The 12,557-nt window shown below is 54.8% G+C and overlaps 1 protein-coding gene across 2 annotated transcripts; it reads right to left on the bottom strand.

Moving 5' to 3' along the window:
• Window positions 1–74: 74 nt before the first annotated feature.
• Window positions 75–5,173, bottom strand: Gnb2 (G protein subunit beta 2). 2 transcript variants are annotated; one of them, XM_052169125.1, is made up of 10 exons: window positions 5,057–5,173; window positions 2,603–2,748; window positions 2,345–2,383; window positions 2,132–2,238; window positions 1,795–1,858; window positions 1,553–1,715; window positions 1,406–1,472; window positions 971–1,172; window positions 629–845; window positions 75–555 (listed from the first exon to the last, which is right to left on the bottom strand). In XM_052169125.1, the coding sequence occupies exons 2-10, from the start codon at window positions 2,657–2,659 to the stop codon at window positions 449–451; spliced, it is 1,023 nt and encodes a 340-aa protein (XP_052025085.1). In that variant the 5' UTR covers window positions 2,660–2,748; window positions 5,057–5,173; the 3' UTR covers window positions 75–448. The 2 variants fall into 2 exon arrangements, with proteins under 2 accessions (XP_052025085.1, XP_052025086.1); XM_052169126.1 differs by lacking the exon at window positions 5,057–5,173 and adding an exon at window positions 3,427–3,840.
• Between the last annotated feature and the right edge of the window lie 7,384 nt (window positions 5,174–12,557).

The raw sequence follows: 12,557 nt of genomic DNA, 5'->3' as shown, positions 1-12,557 counted from the left end.
CTTGGAGGCACCTAGCACCCACTGCCTGGCTGCTCTCTGGAGGGAAGGTAGACAGCAAGCAACGAGACCAGGGGCAGAGTTGGAAGTGGTTCCTTTATGGAAAAACTGAAAATATAATAAAAATTAAAATAAAACCAGTTAAAAAAGCCAGCCCCTGGAGTTTCCACCTCCTGCCTCTGGCCCTCCAGAGGGGTGAGGCCCTGGCCCCAGGGCAGCAAAGGGTGAGGGCTTTCCTGCCCTTCCTCTTCCCCCATTCCATCCCCGACTTATCTCCACAGTGGGGCCCCTCCCCCCGAGAGGAACCAAACCTGGGTATGGGAGCAGGACCCAAGGCCCTGTAGCCCAGGGAGGGAGGCTTGGCACATGTACCCAGCCCCAAAGCTCCGGGCCTGTAGTGTGGGCATGGGCAGGGCTGCTCCCTGCCTGGGCCCATCTGGGGTTGGGGAGGTTAGTTCCAGATCTTGAGGAAGGAGTCCCAGGAGCCTGTGGCCACGGCCATCCCATCATCTGTGACCCCAAGGCAGCTCACACGGTTATCATGGCCAGCAAGGACACCTGGAGAAGAGAGAAGGAAGTAGAACTGTCTGGCCCACACTTCCACCTCCGCCTTCCACGGCCCGGTCCTCACCTGCGCGGTCGCCCTTCATGGCATCCCAGATGTTGCAGTTGAAGTCGTCATAGCCGGCAAGCAGCAGCCGGCCGCTGCGCGAGAAGGCAACCGAGGTGATGCCGCAGATGATGTTGTCGTGGGAGTACATGAGCAGCTCCTGATCGGCCCGCAGGTCAAACAGGCGACAAGTGGCGTCATCTGATCCCGTGGTGAAGGCATAGCCATTGGGGAAGAACTGCAAGATGTGGGCCAGAGATGCTGAGGGTGAGGGGCAGGGCCAGGGGCACGAGCTCCAGCGGCAGCCCAATGTGCTGCTCCGCCCACCGTGCTGCTCCGCCCACAGTGCTGCTCCCGACTTACAGCCACGGCATTGATGTCCGACTCGTGACCTACGAATGTCTGTCGGCACATGGAATCCCGGACATCCCACAGCTTGATGGAGGCGTCGCAGGCCCCTGACACAAAGGTGCGGCCATCGGGAGCCAGTGACAGGGACATCACATCCCCACTGTGTCCAGCAAACCCCACGGTCTGCTGGCCTGTCTCAATGTCCCACAGGGCACTGGAGAGGCAACAGGAGGAGGGATTACGAAAAATCTGAGGGACAGAATCCCTGGCTTTCCTACCACATGAGCCCAACCCTGCCAGGGCCCTCTAGAAAGAGGGTCTGGAACATGAAGTGGTAGGGGAGCCACTTGGTCGCCACCCAGAGAGGAAGACTAGGTGCTTAGAAGTGTGCCACCTGCTGGGCCCTGATCACCCGAAGGGAGGGGACCCGGCCTGGCAGAGCCTCACCAGGTGGTGTCTCCAGAGCTGGTGATGATCTGGTTGTCGTCCAGGAAGCGGCAGCAGGAAAGGTACCCTGGTAAGGAGGTGGTGGTCAGGCATCTGGGAGGATAGTGTTTCTGCCCTTCCTCTGAGCTCCCCCTGTCCTGCACTCACCAGTGTGGCCAGGCAGCTCTCGGCTGACCCTGACATTACCCTCGCGGGTTTTGAGACTATAGATGGAGCAGATGTTGTCCAAACCCCCACAGGCCACAAAGTTCCCTGAGGGGGCGTAGGCACAGGTCATGACCCAGGAGGAGCGCAGAGGGATGGCGTGGACCTGCAGGAGAGGAGCACCCCTCGTCAGCGTCAGCCAGCGACCCACGGCCCTGTCGCACCCACTGTGGTGCCAGCTCTACCTTGTTAGTGGTGTAGCTGTCCCAGATGATGAGCTTTCCGTCCTGGGAGGCGCTGACCAGCAGCCTGGCGGGCCAGTGCAGGGAAGGCAGACAGCTCAGGGCGTGGAAGACAGAGGCCCCCTAACCCTCCCCAGCTAGAGAAGCTCTTCAGACGCATTCCCCCAAATCCTCTCAGTATGCCCCTGGATCCCCGGATTCCCAGTATCTTCTAGGGATAGTGGGAATCAGTCTTCCCAAATTACTGACAGGTCCTCCCCACAGCCTGTACTGTCATTCTTCCCATTATATAAAATCGCCCCAGCACCTAGGGACACTAGCGCAGGGGCCACCCACGCACCTTGAGTCTGTCCCCCAGTGCATGGCATAGATTTTTGCCAGGTGTCCACGGAGGGTCCTCCGTGTTCTCATCTGAATTCGCCCCACTGGGTCCAGCCCAGCTGTGATCTGGAACAACAGAGAGACCGAGGTGGTGGTACTCGGAGACCCAGGCAACAGAAGGCCATGCGACACCCCCATCCTTCAGTCCCGGGGTAGCTCTGCAGTCCCTCACCTGGGTCAGTGTGGAATCCCCGCATGCTTTTCTGGCGTCCTGTAGATGACGGGCAGTGCGAGAGAGAAGGGAGTGCGGCGGTGAGGAGAGTAAAGGAAACAGGAGCCATTAGGCGCCTAGGATTCCCTTTCTCCTCCCTGCCTGCAACACAGACACACCAGCCACAGGCAACCTGTTCTGTCAGGTCAAAGGGAAGCAGCACACTCAAGCCACGCCTGGCTGGGCTCGGCCTCCCCATCACAGCCACCAGGCCCTTACCCGGATCTGGTTCCGGAGCTGCTCGGCCTCCTGTCTCAGTTGCTCCAACTCACTCATGGCGCCGGGCCCGTGGGGCGGGGTTGGGGGCGGCTGGGGGCCGCGGGACGGGGGCTGGGGGAGGCAGCTCCTGGCCGCTGGCCCGAGGCCTGGGGGGGTGGGGGATGCAAGGCTGACGTCAGGCCCACGACAGCCCGGGAAGCAGCAGGGAAAGGCGGGGTGGAAGTGCGCGGCCAGGAAAGGGTCTGCTGGGCAGGGGGAGCAGAGGACGTGGTACCCAGGGAAGGTTCGGGGTCTCCGGCACCCGAGAGCCGCTGCCAAGGAGCAAACGACTTCCCCAATCTTCCTCCCGGGCCCCCGGAAACGGAGTGGGAAGTGCAAGAGGAAGAGCAGGGGAAACCCCTCCCTCGGACAGCAGCCCGGGCGGGACACTTGGGCGGCAGGAACTGAGGATGGGGTGGGGGGGAGTCCCTTCGAAAACAGACCTGGAGTCCGCCCCAGCCCGCACAGGGCGCCGCCCTCCCAGCACCTAATTTTAAAAAGGGGCGGTGCCTCTTTAAATTCACCCCCACACCCGCACACCCTCCACACACACCCCCAGCTAAGACAGAGGTGGTGATGGGGGGGGGGAGAATGAGGGGAGAAGCTAGGCTGTTCGTGGGGTTGCCTAGGCAACCGTCACCCGGACTGAGAGCACCTCATTGGTGAAGTGCCCCCACCCTAGCCTCGTTGCCGAGGCAACCGCATCCGCGGCAGAGACCTGTAGGGTGGGTGACCCCACCCCCGGCCCCCATCGCCCCCGCCCGACCTAGTCTCCCTCCTCTTACCCAGAACCGGCCGGGGTGGCTGTTTATAGGATTTGGGAAAAGCCGATTGAGCACTAATAGGTTCGGGAGGCTCAACCCGGGATAATCCCCATTCCGGGCCGGCTGCACCCCATTAGCAGCTGGTCAGTGCGAGAGTGGCGGCGAAGGCAAGGCCCAGGCCGCCGGCCCCCTTCGGCACCGAGGTCGCCCGCCCCGCCGCGCCCGCACAAAGCCCGAGGGAGCCTCTCAGAAGTAATTAGGGCTCCGTAGAGAGGCCCTAGGCCCCGGGGCGCCGAGCTGCTCTCTCCCAGGCGCCGACGAGCGGCCCCAGGCGGCTCGGCCCGATGCCCCCAAGGCACCCCTAGAGCCCAGCTCGGTGCTGGGCCCCCGAGGCCTAGCTGGCACCACTCCAGCCTCCGACGTCCTGCCTGGCCGGGACACCTGTGCGATCTGGCCGTGTACACTGCACTCTAGCGACCCAGGCGTCTCCCACCCAGCTCCCACTTCCCCCAGCCATTGGGCGTTCCTCTTCCCCGAAGATATTTCCCCTCCGTAAGTTCAGCTTTCTGCGCCAGTGCCAGGGGATGCCCCTCCAAAACGAGGTGGGAGGGGGGCAACGACACAGCTACCACCCCACTCCAGATGTGGACAAAAAGCCCCTTCCTTCCAGCTGCCAGCAGCCCAGGTCTGGCCTCAATGACACAGGCCTGGGGGCAGAAGGAAAACAGGCCAGGAAGAAGACACTGGGTCGGGGGCCATGCTCGCAGCCCTTAGGTCCCCATTACCCTCCAAGCTTCCCTCAGCAGCTCCTCGACTCTAAGGATAAAGCAGCCATAGCCCCCCCAAACAGAAAAAGGGGGTGCCACCGCCTCCGCAGGTGTGAGAGGCGACAAGAGAGGGTCCTCAGATCTGGCAGCTGGACGGCGCAGGCTGGTGCCGTGCTGCGAAGTGCAGTGGGCCAGGCCCCTCCAACTCGCAGGACCTCCATTTTGCCCAAAAGAAAGCTGGACGGAGGGGACAGGCGACTAGATGCCAGACCCGGGGTAGGGATTTGTAAAAAAAAGAGCAAGGTCCTGAGATCAACGGTTCGGGGTTCGGAACTGAGAAAAACACTGCCAGGGCCGAATCAAGGGACAGCAGGGTGGAGACGAAGACAAGGGTGGCCTTGAGGCCTTGAGCTGTATCTCCGAGGACTCTGGAGTTCTGCGAGGCTAATGCAAGCAAGGGTGGGAAACGAGTGGGCACGAGGGCTGTTACCCAGGGGCAGCGAGCAGGGGTGGTGGGGAAAGGGGGCGGGACAGGACCTAGAAGAAACCCGGAATTTAGCCCCCCAACTATTAAGGGAGCAAGATGCAGGCGGGGCTGGGATGGGGGGGGTCTAGATTTTTTTTTTTTAAAAAAAATTGCCACTGATACTGCAGGGAGCGCATGCATTATTGAAGCCGAGGGTCCCCCCCGCCCCAGTTCCCCTTCCGGGTTTGGAAACGACCGGGCCAGAGGAAGGGAGGGGAGGTCTGGGGAGTTACGTCCGTTTCCCAAGAGCCAAACCCGGGAGACGGAAGGAACCGAGGCTTCCCCCTGCCACACACACACACGCCCGTGGGAATTTGGGGCTGGGGGAGATGAGGACTCCTTTTGTCAGCGGAGGTACCTGAGGTGGCGGGGACTCTGCCAAGGGGTCGCTTGGAGGAGCGCGGGAGGTCTTGTCTTCCTCCGCGGCGGAGGCGGCAGCGGCGGCGACGCGGATGGATTTCCTCAGTCACCCCAACTCAACCGTCCAGCGCAGCTCTCCCCAGAGCGGAGGGATCCCGCCCGCCAGTGACGCGGCCGCCGCCGCCGCGCCCAGGGCCAGGCTGGGCGAGACCAACGACGCAAGTGAGTGGGGGAGAAGCCTGGCGGCGAAACAACCACTCCAGGGGCCAAAACCGACTCGGCCACAATCAAAGCACAAGTCCACGTTTTTCTAACTCATCGAAGACCACAAGACGCAGTTTACTTTTTGAAAAGGAGCAAGACAGCCTCCCTAGGGACAGCAGAGGTGGTATAGGCATAAGGGAGGGTGAGAAAAAAAAAAACTCGGTCACGTGATCGACCTCCTTCAACCCCCCCCTACCCCGGATTGGGCGGCTCCAGACTGGAGGCAAGAAGGCCCAATTCTCGGCGTGGCCACGCCCCTCTGGTGAGGCCACACCCTCCTCCGGAGGCGGAGCTAGGGAAGTGTTAAACCAGTGCAGGACAGCGGGGCGGAAAAAGACAGTAAGTGGTTGGTGACCACGTTCAAGTTAGAGGGAATTACACCCGGACAGTTCTTCGAGCGCAGCACTGTGGGGGGTTGTAGGCTCCCTAGACTAGGCCTCACACCGCTGCAATAACAGTTCATATTTATTGATTTGCATACTTAAAGGGTTTTTTGTGTGTGTGTGTGTGATAGAGTGTCTTGGGCCCACCACATAGCCCAGGATGGCCCTCAATTGATAAACCTCCTGCTTGCGTCTACCCAGTGTTCATCCTTGTGCCTGATTTATGCAGGGTGGGGCTTCATGCATGCTATGTAAACACTCTACCAACAGAACTACATCTCCCGCCAATATTTTTGTTTATAAATCCTCATGATACTGACTATAGACTCAGGCTGCAGAGTTGAGGTACGATCCCGACGTTAATAACTTCACTGTTATTAACCGTTGAAGAGAACTACACTGTGGATCACCTCCACCAAGGGAACACAACACAATGAGCCTGGATTTCCATATCTGTCAAATGAGTATGTTGAAGATTATCCTCAAGTCTCCTGGACTGTTGGAGGGCTGACCCCCCATAGATTGTGCAAATGTTGTGGCAAAGTCCGAGTTATCCTGTAGCCTTTGAGACAGTCCTCAGAGTTTAGGAGATCAAAACACACTATTCAAAATAGACTGTAGTGGACTATACTTGTAGAGACAAAGAACAGAGGATTCACAATTGTCTTCACCCACATACTGAGTTAGTTGAAGGCCAGCCGGGGCCACAAGAGACCTTGTCTCAAAAAGTGTATTGGGGGAGAAGGTTGCTCAGTCAGCAAAGTACTTACCATGCAAACAAACAAAGACCTGAGCTTGATCCCAGAAAACCAAGTAAAAGAAAAAAATAACAAAAAAACAAAAAAAACAAAAAAAACAAAAAAACCTCCAGGCACAGTGGCCACACCTACAGCCCCCACACGTGCAGGCAAGGATGGAAAGATCCGGGAGAGCTTGCTGGTCAGTCAGTCTAACTCGGAGTTCACAGGAGAGTTCTCAAGTTCCGTGAGAGAGCTTATCTCAAATATTAAAGCAGGAGCAGCTGGATCGGCAGTTAAGAGTGCTTACGGCTTTTCAAGAAGACCGGGGAGCACTTGCCTGGCCCCACATCTCATAACCTTCTGTAACTCCAGTTCCAGAGAATCAAATGCCCTCTTCTGATGCACCAGGTATGTTATGCAATGCACACACATATATAAATGCAAAATATTCATGTATGTAAAGTAGACCTTGGAGGAATTCATCGGCAAAGTAATTGAGGCAGACCTTATCCACCTCTGCCCGCTTTGACCTCCTAGGCATCAGAAGTGGTAGCCCACCTCCACTAAGTCTTTCTGGAAACACCCTTTTGGACACACCTAGGAACTTGTCTCCTAGGTGATCCTAACTCCCATCAAGTTGACAATCAAGATTAACAGTCTCGGGGCTGGAGAGGTTGGCTCAGTGGTTAAGAGCTCGTGTTGTCTTTGCAAAGGGCCCAGGTTCGAGTCCCATTACCCTCCCTGGAGGCTCAGCACTCATGCGGGCGCTGGGTATGCATCTGATGAACAGACATACAGGCGGGAACACTGCTCACACGCAAAGCCATGGTGGTGTGGTGACACAGGTCCTGGTTCCCAGCACCTGGGAGGCAGAGGCGAGTTGATCTCTCAGCTGGAGACCAGCCTACATAGTGAGTTCCAGGACAGACAAGGCTACACAGAGAGACCAAGTTTTGAAGAAAACAAAATTAATCCCATGTTCTGAAGCTACATATATCTTGATGGAGTCTATTATAGCATTTTCATACATACATGCTATTGTGATTTTTTTTTAAATTTTGTATTTTTTTGTTTGTTTTTTGGATTTGGTTTTTTCGAGACAGGGTTTCTCTGTATAGCCCTGGCTGTCCTGGAACTCACTCTGTAGACCAAGCTGGCCTCGAACTCAGAAATCTGCCTGCCTCTGCCTCCCAAGTGCTGGGATTAAAGGTGTGCGCCACCACCGCCTGACTGTGCTTGGTTTTTAATTCATTCTCTTTCTCCACTGCATCAGGTAATGCACTACATCTCAAAGAGGAGACCCTTGAGGAGAAAGGTAAGAGCTTTAGATGTGAGATACCAAATCAGTGCAGAAATCTGGCTTGGAATAGAACCCCAGGCCAGAATGGCTCAGTCAAGCAGATGAGGTCATTAAAAAAAAAAAAGGCTCAGGGAAAAGACAAAATGGCCAAAGACCAAACTCTAAGGAGCTCCAGCATTTAGAGATCAGGCAGTGTCCAAATTGCCAAAACATAAGCCAGAGAACTGCAGAGAAAATCAGGAGGATGTGGAGTTCTGGAATCTAAAAATGTCCTCAGTGGGGAACACGAAAGGACAGTTGTCCAGCGCTGTGGACAGATGAACTGAGACTTCTCTGCGACGTGTGCATGGAGCTAAGCAGCACAGAGGCCACGGGAAGCCTCGTCCACACCGTTTGCAAGGGCTCTGGAGGATACTTGGAGTGGAACTATAAAGCTATGTTCTCCAAATGGAAGCATTCCCTGCAGGAGGGAGAAGGGAGGCTCATGAGACCAAGGAAGCTAAGGAGACCAAGGAAGGCACAGGGCACTGATGAAAACTACAGGTCCCACAAGGCCCCTCCCTAAGCTTCTGTTAGCGGCTCACAACTGCTGGGGAGAGGAGACTCTGGAGGAGCTCCCCGAAAGCTGGACAGGAAGCTCCAGAAGTGCTACTTTGTGTGCAAGGGGAGGGGGCGGTGCCAGCGGGGGTGTTGAGGCGGGGTTTTTCTGTGTAGCCCTGGCAGTCCCGAAACTTGCTCTGTAGTGATCCATTCTGCTCTTAAGCACTGGGATTAAAGGTGTGCGCCACCACATCTGGCCCAAGTTGCTCTTTTCTGGGTGTCTGTGTGTCTGTGGGTACAGGTAGGCAGGCAGGCAGGTGTGTACAAATTTGTGAAGACCTTGGCTTGGGTGTTGTTGCTTAGGAACACCATCCACTTTAGTTTTATTCCTTTCTTTGCCGGTGTGCGTGTGTGTGTGTGTGTGTGTGTGTGTGTGTGTGTGTGTGTCCCCTGATGCTTGTGCACCCATGACAGGCAGAGTGACGTGAGGTGTCACCATCTATTACTCTTCATCTTATTCCCTGGGACAGGGTCTCTGACTGAACCTAGAGCGAGGCTGGCAGCCACCAACCCTGGATGCCTCTGCCTCCCACAGTGCCGGAGTCTCAGGTGACTGCGTGTAGATGGCCCCGGTTCTGTTTTGTTGTTTTAAACAGGAGTGCTTATGTTGCAAACTCAGCTCTCCACGCTCCCACAGCCAGCCTTCTGACCCAATAGTTCATCTCTCAGGCCTCTCTCCTTGTACCTCATTGACCTGAAACTCACGAATTCAGTACAGCTGGCTGCCCAGTGAGTCCAGGCATCCTCCTGCCTCCACCTCTCCAGTGCCAAGCTTTCTAAACAGGTACCACTGTGCCCCGCTTTTTCACACGGCTTTTAGGGATCAAACTGGGGTCCTTGTGCTTACCGTGGGAGTTGTCTTCCCAGTCCTCTGGGGCGGGAGAGACTTGTTTCTACGATCTGTCTGTCATTGGTCTCACGTCTGGACAAACGGACATTTTGTTAATATTTACCCAGGAAAAGTCACACAATTGAGATAAGGGTGCGTTAGCAGTGAGCCAATTGGAAGGAAAACCTAAATGACTGAGGCTTTGGAAACCAGGGCCTAGAGAAGGAGTGAAGGGCGGGGCAGCGTAGGAGGACCCTGCAGAGTCAGAAATCCCTACTAGTTTGCCTGTTTGTCTGTTCTCATTGGTGGCGGTAGTGGTGGTGGTGGTGGTGGTGGTGGTGGTGGTGGTGTGATGGTGGTGGTGGTGGTGATGGTGGTGGTGGTGGTGATGGTGGTGGTGGTGTGGTGGTGGTGGTGGTGTGGTGGTGGTGGTGGTGATGGTGGTGGTGGTGGTGTGGTGGTGGTGGTGGTGGTGGTGGTGGTGGTGGTGGTGGTGTGGTGGTGGTGGTGGTGGTGGTGATGGTGGTGGTGGTGGTGATGTTGGTGGTGGTGGTGATGGTGGTGGTGGTGTGGTGGTGGTGGTGGTGGTGGTGGTGGTGGTGATGGTGGTGGTGGTGGTGGTGGTGGTGGTGATGTTGGTGGTGGTGGTGGTGGTTGGCAAAGGGAATAGGGATCAAACCCAGGCTTCATGTAAAAGCCCTTCCACTAGTTAACATCCTAAGTTGAGATTTATTTTCATTTTAATTATTACTCACTTTAGGGGTGTGTGTATATGTGTATTTTAATAAGAGTTCACTATGTAGCCCAGGCTGGCTTTGAACTCTTGATCCTCCTGCCTCAGTCTCCTGAACATTGGGCTTACAGACATATGCTATCATGCTTGAAGTAATTTGCCTTTTTTTGTTTGTTTGTTTGGTTTTGTTTTTGTTTTTCTTGATAGGGTTTCTCTGTGTAGCCCTGGCTGTCCTGGAACTCACTCTGTAGACCAGACTGGCCTCAAACTCAGAAATCCGCCTGCCTCTGCCTCCCAAGTGCTAGAACCACAACTGCCCAGCTGCTTTTTTTTTTTCAAGTTAATTATTTTAGAATTTTTTTAATATTTATTTATTTATTTAATGTATATACTGTAGCTGTCTTCAGACACACCAGAAGAGGGCATCAGATCCCATTACAGATGGTTGTGAGCCACCATGTGGTTGCTGGGAATTGAACTCAGGACCTCCGGAAGAGCAGTCGGTGCACTTAACCACTGAGCCATCTCTCCAGGCCCAGTTACTATTTCATTGTGTTTCTGATGGGCAGGGTGTGAGTGCAGGACATGCTGGCCAGTGCCCGTGTGAAGTCAGAGGACAGCTTGCAGGAATCCAATCTCCCCTGCTCCCGGGCAGGCCCCGTGGATGGAACTCGCATGTCTGAAGTGTCAGTGCACCCCTTAAGTCCGCTGAGTCATCTTGCCTGCTGAACCCTACTTTTAAATTTTATCTTATTCATTATTTTTATTTAAACACTACAGTATCTTGATCGTGTTCACCCCGACTCCTGCCGCTCTATTTCCGCACACCCCAACACTCTCCCTCCTCCTCTTTCCTTTTATTCTTCTGTACCCCACTGAGTACAATTAGTGGAATATACATTTATTGGTTTGGTCGAGTGTGTGTGCATCTGTGTGTGTGCGCATCTGTGTGTGTGTGCATCTGTGTGTGTGTGTATGTGTGTGTGTGTGTGTGTGTGTGAGAGAGAGAGAGAGAGAGAGAGAGAGAGAGAGAGAGAGAGGAACAGGCAGACAGACATGGACAAAGAGACAGACAGATAGAGATAGACAGACAGACAGACAGACAGAGACAGACCAGACAGAGAAACAGCTAGACATACAGGGACAGACAGGTAGATATAGACAGAGATAGAGACAGACAGACAGAGACAGACATACAGAAATAGAGAGACAGACATACAGAGATAGAGACATACAGGCATACAGAGATAGAGACAGTCAGAGACAGACAGAGATAGAAAGAGATAGAGACAGACAGAGACAGACAGACAGACAGACAGACATAAATGTGGCTGTGTATGTATGTACATGTGGTGTAGGTTCACATGCATGTAGACGGAGGCGACAGCTCACAGACACATGTCTTCCTCTAGCACTGTCTACTTAATCTGTTGAGACAGGGTTGTCTCCATGAACCTGGAGTCTGATAATTGGCTAGGCTGGCTGGCCAGTGACTTTCAGACACCTGCCGTCGCCTCTTCCCAGTGCAGAGTGCAGACCTGTGCCAGCACCCTGGGCATCTTGCTGTGGGTGCCAGAGACCGGAACTCCCGTCCTCACGCTTGCATATCAGGCAGACTGCGCCATCTTCTCGGGCCCCTTCCCCACTTAGGCCTCTAGTAGCTCTCAAAGTTGAATCTTCCCAGTGTGAAGAGCTGGCGTCTGTCCAGCAGCAGGCTGAATGTCCGCATTGGGATACTCACGAACAGTGGCGCGTTGGCGGCAACTCGTGCCAGCTTATGCCAGCGCGGGAGAGCCCATTGTCCACCTCCTCTCGCCCTGACTGCTTATCCAGGGAACCCATGTGGATTGTAGGAGCTCGAAGTCAGCCTCTGCTGGAGTATTTACATAATGGAAATCAACCAATGCTTCTGGTCAACCCTCCACCCCCTCCCCGAAGAGACGCTCAGCTCACTCCAGGAGCTGGTGAGATGACACCACGTATAAATGGTTGCTGTGTAAGCATCAGGACTTGAGTCTGAATGTTTAAAATCATGTTTTGTTTTGAAGCGAAACAAGGCAGTATATAACCTATACCAGATGACACCCATACAACAGTGCATAACACCTATAACCCCAGTGCTGAGTCACAGAGGCAGACAGGTCTTGAGGACCCAAAGGAGAACTAGCCCAGCTGAAGTGGCGGGCTCCAAGTCGGAAGCTCTGTCTCACAAGACAAGGCGGGTGGCAGTAGAGGAAGCCACCCTTTGTGGACTCAGGCCCCCAAATAAGCCAGCATAGGTGAATGCATGTAAATCACACACACACACACACACACACACACACACACACACACACACACACACACACACACACGACTGCACACCATTGTTCACAGACACTGCAACATAGTCTCAAGCAAGAGAAATTGTTTTTATTGTTCCTTTGAGACAGGGTACATCAGGGTGACCTCACACTTCCGCTCTTCCTGCCTCTGCATTACAGGTCCTGGGGCTGCAGGTATGCATCGCCAGGCCCAGCTCTGTGTGGCGCTTGGGATCCAGCTGAGGGCTTTTATGCGCTAGGCAAGCGCTTTGTCAACTGAGCCACTCTCCACATCTAACATTTTTTGTAGGGTTTTGTTTTGTTTGACATAGTTGACAAGGTCTCGA

Source organism: Apodemus sylvaticus, chromosome 22, assembly GCF_947179515.1.
Source record: "Apodemus sylvaticus chromosome 22, mApoSyl1.1, whole genome shotgun sequence".
Lineage (NCBI taxonomy): Eukaryota > Metazoa > Chordata > Mammalia > Rodentia > Muridae > Apodemus > Apodemus sylvaticus.
The sequence above is the reverse complement of the archived record's forward strand: the minus strand, read 5'-3'. Positions and strand labels throughout refer to the sequence as shown.

Excerpts from the sequence above, each read along its gene's own strand:
- Gnb2 (XM_052169125.1), bottom strand. The coding sequence starts at position 2,659 with ATGAGTGAGTTGGAGCAACTGAGACAGGAGGCCGAGCAGCTCCGGAAC. Across the intron at positions 2,384-2,602 it reads AGCTCCGGAACCAGATCCGG|GACGCCAGAAAAGCATGCGG; the intron begins GTAAGGGCCTGG and ends CGTCATCTACAG. Across the intron at positions 846-970 it reads CGGACATCAATGCCGTGGCT|TTCTTCCCCAATGGCTATGC; the intron begins GTAAGTCGGGAG and ends CACATCTTGCAG.